Genomic DNA, 15,048 nt, shown 5'->3' on the forward strand with positions numbered 1-15,048 from the left:
CAATATAATGTTTTTTTATTTATTTATTTAATCTATGTTGATTATATGAAAAGGGAACCGCATAAGATGAGTCAGATATGATCATAAGATGCCCAATATATCGGAAAACATTTGGAATGGCTCAGACATGATTTTGACCACTTATCAAGTTTTGTTTTGTAGAAAGCCTTTCTTTAAAGTGAATTTCGTTTAGTATAAATTGTATCTTCATTTTTATAAATGTTTTATCAACAAATTGCCTGGAATAATAAATAAGAAGCACAAATAGTAGATATACAGGACACGGATGCTCGGGCGCGTGAACTGGAGCGCGTCTTATTAATCAACGAAACTCTGCGTATAAGTTACTTGCCTCACATACATGATAAGTATATCTATAGAAAGCTTGAAATGTGTACTTTTAAACAAAATAATTAAAAACGAGCAGAAATGGGCTGCTCTCTGCTTATGTATAGGTTAATTCGTATGAGGTGTGCATTTCTCTCTATAGGCGCGTTCACTACTGCGAAGATGGCGAGTCAGTATCATCAAATTTATCTTTGCAGTCGACACTTACAGAAAACACTAGTTATTAATAAACAATTCAAATGTTTTAATGCATAATCATTACTTTTGCCGGGTTTTTTTGTGGCAAGCTTATGCGTGCGTTGAGATGCAGAATAGGCAATATATTATGAAAACGCTCATTATGGTTTAGCATTCTGTCCCATATAGTATACATAACTTCCAACCCAACTTCAGTCGTGCACGGGCAGGGGCAGCCCTACTTATTTCACATATTTTCTGACCAGCACATCACTGCGACGTTCTGAGCAAGCGACGCTTAATCTTCATAAATCTTCGAACCGGAAAAGGACAACCGGCTTCCGGTTCAAACCCGCTATGAATCATGGGTAAATTCGCTAACCAGGAAAAAGGTGGATATATTTATATATCTTCATAGACTTTTATAAAATCTCTGAAACAACATTGTTTTTCAGCTGCGTATGTCTTTCCCAGAAGTATGACACATTATGGAAGTAAATGGGTTGCTTCATGTTTACTTTTAAACAAATGGTTTTAAGCATCAATATTACTAAATACAGATAAAATTTTAAAAAAATATATCTACCTTTTAAAAGTCTTAAAAAGACTTAAAAAACAAAAATTAACTTTTTACTTTTATTTCCCAATTTTTCATCTTATTTTCCCTGTTTTTTGGGGGGGTTTTGCATCACTTGGATAACTACAATTATTGTATAATGTATTTTTTATTAGTAAAATTGAAACTGCAGCTGGAATATGAAAAACGAATGTTCTGAAAAGTTAATTTGTACTGTACTGTATGCAGTGTTGAGGTTAAAAAGAAAATGTAACAATGTACTGTACGTCAAAGAACACATTCAGGAACATCCAGATTTTTGTAAAAGCGTCACACTCTGTTTGGACTCTGTTTTTAGTTTGCACCTTTTCCACTGTTGCTTAGTTGTCATTCAGTTCAGATGTGTGTTGTTAATTATCCTCATTTGCTTGTATACTTAAAGGGATACTCCACTTTTTTGGGAAATTGGCTCATTTTACAACTCCACCAGAATTAGACTGTTGAGTTTTACCCAGCCGATCTCCAGTTCTGGCGGTACCACTTTTAGCATAGCTTAGCATACAACATTGAAGTGGACAAGACCATTAGCATTTCTCAACAAAAAAAATGACTGCCAGAACCGGAGATCGGCTGAATGGATTCAAAAACGGTAAAACTCAACAGTCTAGTTCTGGGGGAGTTGTAAAATGAGCCTATTTCCAAAAAAAGTGGAGTATACCTTTAAGTCCTCTGTGTTCATTTGCTGCCGGGTCTCGTCTGTGATATATGTGAAGTGAGCCGTTCTCTTTCTGTGATTTATCTTCTTGTGGATTTATTAAAGATAATCTTTGCCTTCTACAATCATTGCATTCTACAACACAGCGTTGTGACAAAAAGATGTTTTAATGTTTTTAAAATAAGTCTCTCCTGCTGGCCAGGGCATTTATTTGATCACAAATGCAATAAAAATATTATAATTTAAAGTAACTGTTTTCTATGTGACTATATTGTAAACTGTAATTTATTCCTGTGATCAAAGCTGAATTTTCAGCATCATTACTCTTCAGTGTCACATGATCCTTCAGAAATCAGTATAATATAATGATTTTCTGCTCAAAAAACATTTCTGATTATGATCAATGTTGAAAACAGTTGTGCTGCTTCATCTTTTTATGGAAAGCATGATGCATTTTTTTTTCAGGATTCTTAGATTAATAGAAAGTTGTTGTTTTTTAAACAGCATTCCTATTTGAAACAGAATTCTTTTGTAACAATATAAATTTCTTTACTGTCACTTTTTAACAATTTAATGCATACCCTACTTGCTGAAAAAAGTATACATTTCTTTAAAAAGAAATCTTACTGACCCTGAGCATTTGAACAGTAGTATATGTTAACTCTGTATGTTGATGTGTGTCTGTAGAGAGCTGTGATTCTCCGCTGGTGTCCGGTCTGCCTCAGTCGGTCTTCACCAGTTCATCGGAGCTGTCGAGCAGTCATGGGCCGGGCTTCGCCAAACTCAACCGCAGAGATGGTAATTCAACACCTTTAGGCATTATTCACAGCTAGAGACACTTCTGCTTCAGCATTTGCACCTTTGTGTGATGTTTTACGTTGGTTTTGTGAAACTCACCACCATAGTGCTAGGCAGTTGTCGATGGTTGCCAGGGTGTTGCTATGTGGCTGTTTGGGAGTTTCGACTGTTTCTTAACTTGCTGCTATGTGGTTGCTAAAGTATCCACCTTTTCCTCCTTTTTCCTGATGAACCTACTGTACTTCCTGCACTTCCGGTTTGGGGAACTTCCACTCAAAAAGACTCAAATGAATAGTTTGAAATGATAAGGTTGAGCTACAGATAATCCTTATCCATCAGTTTGACTGAGTCAGCTGTCCATTTTCCTTCATGTTTTATTTTCAGACATCAGAAGAATAACATAACGCTTGCTATTTTAAAGTGACATGGTTTCATAAGAATATCTGTGGCAAGAGTTTTTTCCAGTCGCTGCATTCTTTTCCTCCTGATTATTTTCTTTGTATTCCATAGTAACAGAAAAAGACAAACATTTATGATACTGCGCATTTGTGGTCTGCTCTCCCGATTTCATGTATATTCCATGAATAATTCACTGGATTTTTTCCTTCCAGGTTTGTTTTCACACGGATGCTTTAAAATATAATTGTCTCTCCTTTTCACTTCTAATCCCTATATTAACAGTGTGAATATTTACTAAATACAATATGTGTTATCTGTCAAAACAACGGAAAGCACTTTTAAAGCATATTAGTGGTAATATTTACAAGTTAATACAAGTCAACTTAACGTTCGGCAACGCATGTTACATAATATAGACAAATATTACTCCAGTGATATTTAACCTGTCAGTAATATTGCTGCGGACAGAATCAAGCTTTTAGGGCCATTCATGGTTTATTGAAGTATTTTGGTGATCCTTTTACACAGTTTAGAGTGAGTAGAATAATGTTCCCTTAGGGGTCCCTAATGCTACCCTAGCGGACTGGTATCGGACTCTGATGGGCACGAGCGCTGTCTAGTGTGTTTGGGCTTTGATCATGCTTGAACAGCGCTCGTGGATGACTCATGTTCTCTCTGGGAACGTGATCATCGCGTCATATATAGGTCAAGACTCGGTGAACTCGCAAGAGTGAGAGTCCCCTCATCCACCACCCGATCTTCGGCTGGTGGCCAGGGTGACCTGAGGGTGTTGGTCTGGAACAAGGCGCCGAATCTGTGTCCACGCCCCAGCCCCCCCTCTTTAATGACGGTGCCCGCTAGCGAACTGATGATTCCACGAGTCTACCCTCGGGTGGCCCAGTGTTTTCATTTGAAGCTACAGAGGATGATGCTGTGTCTGTTGCAGCATCACTAGGTGGGCTTGATTCTTCTGGAAATGACGACTCGTCACAGCTGCCACCCTCTGGTGTGCATACGGCTGTGCCTGAGTCTGATCCGGAGATGACGGCCATGCTTTCCCGGGACGATTGGTTTTGGGTAAGGCCGCCGACGCGTCCACGGCAAACCCCAATATCTTTCTTCCCGGACGTGCATGATGAGATCACGGGTCCTCTCGTTGGTCTCATCCGCCTTTCCTCCCCTCAGGGGCCGCTGCCCATGGGTACACTGAGGTCCCCCCGGTTGAACGCTCTGTTGCGATGCTACTATGTCCTCAGAGTGCTTCCCGGCGCAATCCCAGACACCCGTCCAAAGCCTGTAGTTCTTTTCGTCTACACTAATCTGTGGCGAAATCCTATAGTGCCACAGGACAGGCAGCTGCCTCACTGCATCTCATGACCGTTCTGCTGGTCTACCTGACCCAGATGCTCATGGACATGCAGGAGGGCAGGACTGACCCGAGGCTCTTCAGTGAGCTGCGCGCCGCCACTGACCTGGCTCTTCGAGCGACGAAAGTGGCCGTACTCTCTCGGAGTCAGGTGATGTTCACCAGTCTGGGGCTGACCGGTCTGATGTGCACGATGTCGGGCGGACCCGTCTGCTCGACACCCCCATCTCCCAGGTCGGCCTCTTCTGCGGTGCGGTTGAGTGCATGTCAACACGGCACCCTCCGAGTACCTGTTACTCCGACCTGCCGTCAGTACTCACCCTGTGGTCGAACCTCAGTTTTCTACGGGCCCGAGTGCCCCTGGAACGAGCTTCCCGGCATGCTGTTGTCTCAACAGATGCCTCCACGGGCTGGGGCGCCATGCGCAATGGACATGCTGTCACACTCTCATGTTGAGCAGACATGCTCCTGAAAAATTCAGTGAGATTTATCACACCCAGGTGTTGAGCAGAAATGCTCCTGAGGTTCAGTGAATTTCTTCACACTTAGGTGTTGAGCAAGGTTGCTCCTGAAGCTCAGTGATTCTCGCATGTAGTGTTGAGCAGTGTGGCATGTCTATTGCCCCGATTTGCTGGCTGTACGCCTTGCCCTGCACCGCTTCTGGGCGTTGCTCTGGGGTCAACACGTACTAGTCCGATCAGACAATACCGCCACAGTAGCGTACATCAACCGTCAAGGTGGTCTACGCTCGCGCCGTATGTCGCAACTCGCCCGCCACCTCCTCTTATGGAGTTAGAAGCATCTGAGGTCGCTTCAAGCCATTTTCATTCCCGGAGTCCTGAACTGTGCAGCCGACGAGCTCTCACAGCTTCAGCCCCTCCCTGGAGAATGGCGACCCCATCCCCAGTCGTTCAGCTGATTGGGTCCAGTTCGGGGACGCACAGATAGATCTGTTTGCCTCTCAGGACTCGACCCGTTGCGACCTGTATTATTGCCTGACCGAGGGTACGCTCGGCACGGACGCACTGGTGCACAGCTGGTCGAGGGGCCGCAAATATGCGTTCCCCCAGTGAGCCTTCTTGCGCCGGTTTTGCGCAAAGTCAAGGAGGTTGAGGAGCAGGTCCTTCTGGTTGCGGCCTACTGGCCCACCCGGACCTGGTTCTCCAAACTCATACTCCTCGCGACAGCACCTCCTTGTCCCATTCCTCTGAGGAAGGACCTTCTTCCACGAGACACGTCTGCGCGTTGAAGTGGAACCTCTTCGTCAGCTGGTTCTCTTCTCGCCCGAGAAGACCCCCGGAGATGCTCGGTCGGTGTTGTTTTTTTCTTCCTTCAAGAAGGGTTGGAGCGCAGGCTGTCTCCCTCCATCCTCTAAGCCTATGTTGCCGCTTTTGCCGCACTCCATGACTTGGTAGAAGGTAAGTCCGTGGGGAAGCACGACCTGATCATCAGGTTCCTGAGAGGAGTGAGGAGACTGTTCCTCCTCGCCTCCTCTCGTTCCCCCTTTGAGCCTTTGCAATCAGTGGAGCTTAAGCAGCGCTCCTGGTTGCACCGGCCTCTGTCAAGAGGGTAGGGGACCTGTACGCATTCTCTGTTGACGAAGCGTGCCTGGAGTCCGGGCCGGCTTACTCTCACGTGATCCTGAGACCCCGGCCTGGATATGTGCCCAAGGTTCCTACTACTCCCTTCCGGGACCAGGTGGTGAACCTGCAAGCGCTGCCCTCGGAGGAGGCAGACCCAGCCTTGGCACTGCTCTGTCCAGTATGTGCTCTCCGCACCTATGTAGACAGAACGCAGTGTTTCAGGACCTCAGTCCAGCTCTTTGTCTGTTATGGTGGGAATCTGAAGGGAAAGGCTCTCTCCAAGCAGAGGTTGTCTCACTGGATAGTGGACTCCATTGCTTTGGCATACCAGCAGCAAGGTCGACCGTGCCCCCTTGGTGTGACCGCCCACTCCACCTGGAGTGTGGCGTCCTCTTGGGCTCTAGCGCATGGCGCCTCGCTAACAGACATCTGCAGAGCTGCAGGCTGGGCGACACCTAACTCATTCACCAGATTCTACAATCTCTGAGTGGAGCCAGTGTCCTCTCATGTACTCGCTTCTACCAGCTAGTATTGGACCCGCTCAGGTGTCTCGCTTGCTCGCCATTCCACTCTACGGACTGGATACGTGCGATATATTCCTCAGGTGAGCCTCCTCTCTGAGGCCCTGAGTTCCTCCAGCACTGTTGACGCTGGCGCCAGTGTCTATTGCCTGTGCGTCGGCTAGACGCCTCCGTGTGCATGGTTCCTCCCCTGAGTAACCCCCACATGTGTATTTCCACTGTAAGCCTCCTTGAGCATGTGTCTTTCCCTTGGCAAGCCACCTTGCCACCCCTGGGGTTGAAATATTCCACCTGCAGCTGGACACCCCAGTGTTCTCCATATGCATCCTTCAGGTCATATGTGTATTCTCTAAGTCCCCCCCCCCCCCCCCCCCCGTTTGGGCTGGCAATATTTTGCATATTTCCTCTAAACTATGGGATATGCTCCCCAGTGTACCTTGGTATTCCTGTGTTAAATAGGAGTCCTTGTTTCCTTGATCTCAGTTTTACGCAGGGCACTGGAAGACAGCTGTGAAGTGGCCTGATTACACGGGGACCCCCATTCGTCGTCATCCGACGTAACTCGGAGTGACTACGAAAGGGAACGTCTCGGTTACGTATGTAACCCTCGTTCCCTGAGTAGGGTACGGAGACGTTACATCTCCCTGCCACTTCCGCTGTACCGCTGGGTAGACGCCTGAGTTCAGTCTCGGCTCCTCAGCGAAGACATATCTGCATGTTGCCGGCGTCCTCCTTTTATACCCACGCGGTGGGGCGGAGATACGCTATGCAAATTTCGCAGATCCATGGCATTTCATCGCCATTGGCTCGTTTTGTAATACTCAAAGTCTATAGGTGTTCTAAGCGAAACCCCCATTCGTCGTCATCCGACGTAACGTCTCAGGGAACGAGGGTTACATACGTAACCGAGACGTTACTTGTACACAGTTTTTTGAAAAAGTGTTATTGCCTTCATTATTGCCTTTCACTGATTGTTTAGTTTACCAGAAGATACTCCCATAATTCACACAAAGCTTCATGGGGCGATAGAATTAAGATCGGTAGTTTCTGTTATGATGCGACTTGTTTATCTGCTTCAGTTTAAATCTGTGGGATTTAAAACAAAATAAAAATAAAGTTTTAAGGGTTTAGAAATATGTTTGCATTCATCTTCACTACACTTGCAGTGCATAACACTGGCACTTTATATTCTAATTTATATTATCTGGATATCCAGCCTGATCTAATGATCACTTCTGAGGAAAAACTAATTATTTTGTTTATCATGCAAGTGGCATTGAAAGAGGCTCAGTTATGTTTGAGGCACTTAGTAGCATATGAACTATAGGCATGATCACCCTAGTGAAAAAATGTACAAAGATTGATTTAAAATACATTTATTTCAAACTAAGTACACTACAAATCCTTTAACATATTTACTGACATATCGCTTGAGACTTACTGATATAAATATTATAATTAAACTTTATTTGGAGAACTTCCTTATTGCATAATGCACATTTCTTAATATTAAGCCTAAAATTTTTTTTAATATCATTATTAATAAAGATAGTTTGATCTCTGTATCATATCAGTCTTTAAATGCAATATATTTAAAGCATACCTAAAGTATATTTGCAGTAGTTCCACTTTAGCACAATCAAATATATTTAAGTATATCTTTAGTTGGACCTCGGCACTATTTCCGGATAAGTAAAGTACATTAAGCACAAAATTAGTTGTTCTAATTTAGCAGATTTTAAGTATACCAATTTAGTATACCGAAAGTTCAATTGCAGGGTATTTATATTATGTATAAGTACATGAATATGTAAATGTATTTGTAGTATACTTAGCATAAAATAAATGTATTTCAAATACATTTTAGTATATTTATTTTTCACTAGGGCAAAACTTTATATTCTGCTTTTTTTGTGTGATATATCTATAAAATAACTACTTTTAGACAGAAATGTACATCACACAGTCTACAAACAGTGTCTGCTGTGTTTTATCTAAGAAAATCACAGATCAACAGTTCTGTCCATATATATATATATATATATATATAAACAGTAAATATATGCATTTATCAGTATAAGTGGTACAATACCATAAAATATATGATTTGTTGATAAACTGAACTTTCAAAATCAAATGCAACTTGAAGGTTATTCTGGCCAAAAACTGCCCATTTAAGCATGCAAAGCCTCGTGGGTCTATGACCGTGAGCATCTGGTGTCATTTGTGGGACCTCATCAGGTTCAGTAAGATTCAGCGGTTTATCGCATTGGTTGCGCTTGAATTGTGGCATTCCGTGTGTGTGTGTGTGTGTGTGTGTGTGTGTGTGTGTGTGTGTGTGTGTGTGTGTGTGTGTGTGTGTGTGTGTGTGTGTGTGTGTGTGTGTGTGTGTGTGTGTGTGTGTGTGTGTGTGTGTGTGAATGCGACCGACAAATGACCACATTACAGATGAAATCAAAGAACAGCCCGTCTGGCGTTTCAAGAGGTAATAGATAGATTTAAAGAATCATTTTAGCCTATAACATGCTTCTGCAGCGCTGCGTTAAGTGCAAATATGCTTTCCCCTGAAGCTCAGAACATTAATGACTGGAGTAGGAGGAAGTGTAATTGTTGTTCCTCATGGAAAATAGCCTTCAAAGGTGCACGCTTTGATTTTATGCACACACACACGCGCACACTCACACAAACAAACAAACAAACACACCAGTGTAGGAGGCTCTGAGAGCAGCACCCTTTAAAGCCTGTAGGATCTGGTCTGATGTGTTAAAGGCCGTAGAGAAACGCGGAGGCTGCCGTCAGCTCATCCGCTCATCTGCATCAAACTCAACACGCTCAGAATAACACAACTGGAGATGCTGGGTCTGTGGGCTTTGTGAGAGAAATAGGGCAGGATAAGGAGAAAAAGAAAGATGGAGATGAGGAGAGAGCAGGTATTGACAAATAATCTAATGCCCACTGACATGGTTTTGAAACTATTTCTTATCCATTTTTTTGGCTTTCAAAAGTCTTAAATCGAACAGAGAAATCCAAATGTTCTCGGGGGAGCATGCCCCCCAACCCCCCTAACTTTTTCTATTTGAATTTACATTGTGAAAACCATGCTTGTGTTCCATATTGTGGTGTTCAGCAATTTTAACATAGTATCGTCATCATATCAGTGTAGATGTAGATGGACAAGAATAAAAACATTAAAATATCTACTAAATAAGTATTGTGATACTTGGTGCAATAGTGAAACTCTTGTCCCAAAAAATATTGCTATACCACGATACTCAATATGTTGTCCTATGTTAAGCCATTTTTCCCTGTTGCACCAACACAAAGTTTAAGGGTTCCCCCACCTGCCAAATCCCAATTTTAACCACTGTGTGTGTTTATATATATTTTGGTGCGGATCCTAGCATGACTTCCGTGTTTCATACAGTATGTGCCTAAACGACCAGAACTCAGACAGAAAGCGCACCATGTTCTGAAACAATCTCTCCAAACAAGCCAGGTGTGAAAACACCCTTAGACTAGAAGAGCCAGCTGACTGTGTCAATTAGAGGCCGATGTATTGGAAATCGATGATGCCACAGTAATAGGCCAGTGTGCTAAAAACCTTTCACACTATCAAGCTGATATGTTTGTAATACGAATTTCAGTCTATCTCTACTTTTCGGTCTTCATTTTACAGCGCTGCCTACTTTTACATTTATGTATTTGGAATCAAACCAATGACCTTGGCATAGCTAACAGTGTGCTCTAATGTTTATTATTGTTTTCTGCCATTCTAAACCTAACAAACTTAATTTTAATTTATAGCACTTTTCAAAATCTATATAATTTCAAATCAGATTTTACAGAAAACCATACATCAAGCACACAAGTCAATCATTTCACAAATTTGCTTTAAATTGATGGTTTAGTCAAACATTTAACTTGTGTGATCATCTACTCACCCTTAAAGAAGAACAATATTAGTTTTAATTTTATGTAAACATATATCAACATATATCACATTTTGTGTTCCACACAAGAAAAAAGGTCAACTAGGTTAGGAACGACATGAGGGTGAGTAAACGATGACAGAATGTTTATTCTGGGATGAAAAATCCCTTTGTGACATGTTTGGCTTGCATCTTTCTTGAAAATAAATGGCACCTTCTGTACGCGTGGTTTGAGATTCCAAACACAGGTCTTCACTGTAAGTGCCTGTTGACCTGATCCAGGCATCAGCCCCGAGGAATCTCAAACTATTTGTTATTTTCCACATGCTTCCAACTTCCAACGTGCCACCCTGTTTGACCTTTAGTCCGAGTCCTATATGGTGCTGGTTTAAGATTTGTATTGATTTTCTGAAATCTCACTTGCTTCTGATAGAGCCACTAATATCTTGGCATTTAATTTAGCCTGAAGTACTTACAGAAGAAGACAAACATCTAGTGTCTAGACAATGAAGACGACAGGCCGTGCGTGGAGTGATAGCTGATGGGATGTCTGGGGACTAGAGATGGGAATCGCAAGGAATTTAGAAATTCTGGGACTGATTCCTCGTATCGATTTTCAGTCCTACACTATTCTGTTAAAATTTTTGGAGAATAAATAATTGTAAATAAGAAACACATTTATGATTGCATTCACTGCAGATGATGAGATCATTTCAAGTTTCACAAAACATAATATAAATGAAATAATTTCACAGAATATTCAATTCTGGATGTCTAGTTTAGTTTGTACAAAATGCCTCACATCTGGAGTGTCTTTCACATTTTTGATGCCACAAACCTGTAAGCTAATTCTTCTTCTGAATCACTTGTATTAACCTGGTACCTTGTTAACATAATTGCAAGACAAGTTTACACAGACATTGTGACATAAATCCAGTTGATCTTTACTTCATTTATATTGTGTATGTATGTATGCATGTATGTATTTGTGTATACAGTACTGAGAAAAAGTCTTAGGCACGCTTTTACCTGAAAAACTATGTGTAAGTGTACCTGGACAAAAGCTGTTTAAAAAGATCACTCCAAATATTGATTTGATTTAGTTAATAGAAGTTAATTGATAAATAAAATCTATTTTTGACTTTATTTTTTGAAAGCATCCTCACTATACAGCATTTTTACACAAGTGCCTAAAACTTTTTACGGCAGGTTTCTTCAAGCATCTTGGAAACATTGTATTTGTATAAATTTGTGCTTCGGCTTGCAATTTGTTTATTTGTTCTTGTGTATTTTATCAATTCAATTCAAGGTTGAAATCAAGCTTCCTTGTGCTGTGTGTAAACTCATGCGCAACAAAATTACTCCATTGTAAAAGCACAAATACATAGAGAGAGTGAGCATTCACTTAGGTGAGATAAACTTAATAAAAAACAATGCCCTTCAAATTTAAAAATCCACCCTATAAGGAGGTGCGTATTTTATGTAATTGATTATATCATTAATTAATTTTTATAAATGAAATGAACAATCCGCAAGTATCTGCACTAATTTAAATCTCGATGAATAATAGAGTATTAGTTATTGACTCATTTTAAATTTGGGCATTCAGTAAGTGAGTCTGATTACTTCAGTATCGGCTCCAAATGATTCAAATGATGTGTTTCTGATTCAGTTTAAATAAGCGGCTAATAGGAGTCGTTTGGGAATCGTTCAGGGGTGTGTTTTCCAAAAGCATCATTAGCCAACTTTGGTTGCAAGTTCTGTTATTATCATCATAGTTCCACGAGTCGGTGTTTCCCGAAACCATCGTTCCAACAAACATCGCAAACAGCATCACTCAGTTGTGTGTTTGGAACGACAGATCTCCACCTGTGGTTAGAAGCAGAGTTTCTTGTTTGCATGACATGTGGACTCAATAAATCCTTATCCTGAGAAAAATCAGCAAGCTGACATTCAGTACAATCTATATATTTTATTTAGAATACATACAAATGTAATTTACGTCTTTCAGTTCGTCAAGAGATTCAAAGCACCATTTTTGAAGAGTGCGCATATGCGCTAGTACGTAGGAACGAGCCTATGATTTAATCTGGAAATAAAGCAAAATAACTGAGAAAAATAAGAGATAGTCCTCAGAGGCCATGTCTGTAATTTATACAAAAAAATCTAGCATCAATTCGATCTCAAACTGATTCATTAAAAAGAGTTATTACTCCACCACGTGTGTGACATCATAAACCAACATGGTTGACGGCCTCTTTGCGACAATATGGTTTCGGGAAAAAGTCGTGTCTAGCTAGTTGATTTCTTCAACGATGCATCGTACTATTGTAGTTTAGCAGCGTGTTACGTCGTTGTACGGGAAGCTGCATTGGTTGTGCTGTATGTTTTGAGTATTTTAGTGCTTTGTTTTATTCTGTACAGTGGCAGAATTAGTCACACCGTTTGTGATCATTCAGTCAATTCCTCAAATCATGTGCGCTGGTGAGGAGAAGTGTGCTAAGTGATCAAATGCACCATTTTCACCCACTGGACCAGAAAACAGAAGAAGATCACAGAGAAACAATAAGACTTATCATATTATATACACAGAAGTTTCAGGCTTTCTATTTAATGAGTCTCTTGATGGCTTCTAAACATTGTAAGCCCTCGACGGCTGCATTCTAGTTTAGACAACATTATTAGACTAATAATGTATTTGTTAGACGTCAGTTTGTGGTATTTTTCCCATTAGAATGCTTGCAATCTCAGGCCGGATTACATGCTGTATTTCATTGCACAAACCTGCCGGGATATCGGAAAACAAAGCTCTTTGAATCATGGGATAAATAAGCAAAGCGTTCTCATTTTATACGGCAGCTTGTGCTAATTCCCCGACCGCCGCCGGCTCTCGCTGTGAAGAGCGCTGGATTTCTCAGAAGCGTTCCACTGTGTTTGTATCATTACGGGCGCCATTAGCTGTCGTTTAAATCGTCAGCTGTTAGTCTATCAGCAGGTGTAATTGTTCCTCGCCACGTTGCAGTTATGAATACTGCACGGAGGGTTTAATTAGAATGCAAATGTGATTGTGTATCTCATGATAGCCGCTACCAGCTTTAGATTTTATCCCCAGGATGTAACAACCATACTTACAAGGCCATTATATACTGAAGCAAAATAACTATATAACACAGGCAGTAATCTAAAAGCCAGACGTCCTCTTTAACGTTATGCGTTCATAAGGAAAATTGAGTGTATTTAAATATTGCATTGCGTGAAAACAGCTATTCGTGTGAATTTTTAGTGCGTGGCCAAATGATAATAACTATAATTTACTCTTTCACATGTTTCGCTTTCAACATGTGGATTAAACAGTCTGGCATTTAGATCTACAATCAATGTGAAAAAAGAAAATTAGACCCGTATGAAATTCTAATTATAATCCTTTCAGATGCAATTAACCAGAAATAAGTTATTTAAATTCGTATCCTCTTGTTACCTTGGTCTTTTTTACTCGAGTCAAGAAAATTCAAGCAGGTGGCAGATTTCCAGATCCATTGGTGTTGCATTAGCTTCATCATAAGCACTACAATCACGCCTGCTAATGTTATAAGAGTCACTTCTACTTTCATCAGACATTTCTGCTGATCCCGTCTCGCTCCAAACTAGCTTTGGTCCCTTGGCACTTGCAGGTGGAAACGTGGTAAATAATAGATGAGATTCTGGCCAGTTCATTAGACAGATGTCTGCTCTTCATCGGAGCACTGCTTGCTTCGCTGAACTTGTTTTAACTTTCCTAAAGGTATTGTAGGTAGAAATCCCCAAAAATACTTTTTTCCAAATTTGTTTAAACTGTCTTTATATATCAATGCAGAATTAAAATGTGAGTACTCTGGAAAATAAATTATAAAAATCAAGTTTCTGTAGTTCTCTCAGGACTGTAATAAACACAGCTCATTATTCCATTCGGGACAAAAGAAATGATTGGCTGGGGCGACTGTCACTCTCCCTCGCTACCATGAATACCACCTCTGCTGATACAGGAGCAGCCCAAATGCGCGCACCCGTTTGAAGAGGCACGGAAGCTAGTAATAACAATTATGGCAGAGAAAGATCAGTCAAAATTCTCAGTAACGTTACCTGCATATAGAGGTAGCGAAGTCAAACAAGTTAAAAAAAGGAAGACGGTATTTGAAAAGGCTATGAACAAAAAGTCTTTGGATAAATATAGAAATCATACGAGAGTCAATATCGGCGGGCTTTTCCAGCGGTGGCGACAACTGAGTGATCTCAAGGGGCTGAAAAGTGACTCCATGATGGCTTTATTTCTGCTGGACAGGTAATCTCGCTGTTTTCATTTTGATGGCATTTATTTTTTCATGAAGCATGTATCACTAGCACACGTAGCTACCTAATATACCTCCCTAACGTTACGTAGCATAATAAACGGTACTGGCTTAACGTAGCTATGACAGTTAACTTTGGTGTCGACTGGTATAATACTGTTAGTGAGCCAGGGTTGAGACGATAAATGCGATAGGCCTATCTGCAGTGGAAAGCTGTTTTGTTTAATTTCGCCAAATCTAACCTCAGGTTAAAAAGTTTAGGGGATCTATTTTTATACCTTTACCCTCTGCCTAAACTTTGTTCCTATTTTCAACGTGAACTCTACCTGCT

At 41.2% G+C, this 15,048-nt stretch overlaps 1 protein-coding gene across 2 annotated transcripts in view; it reads left to right on the plus strand.

Moving 5' to 3' along the window:
• Positions 1 to 15,048, plus strand: part of cntnap3 (contactin associated protein family member 3) — a 184,032-nt gene that overhangs the window by 31,283 nt on the left and 137,701 nt on the right. For both annotated transcript variants that reach the window (XM_077243733.1, XM_077243734.1), the window contains exon 2: positions 2,484 to 2,594. In XM_077243733.1, the coding sequence (XP_077099848.1) occupies positions 2,484 to 2,594 (111 nt within the window). The remainder of the gene's footprint in view (positions 1 to 2,483; positions 2,595 to 15,048) is intronic.

The sequence above is a fragment of the Siphateles boraxobius genome, unplaced genomic scaffold, assembly GCF_051911475.1.
Source record: "Siphateles boraxobius isolate OS27281-9 unplaced genomic scaffold, OSU_SipBor_1 25, whole genome shotgun sequence".
Lineage (NCBI taxonomy): Eukaryota > Metazoa > Chordata > Actinopteri > Cypriniformes > Leuciscidae > Siphateles > Siphateles boraxobius.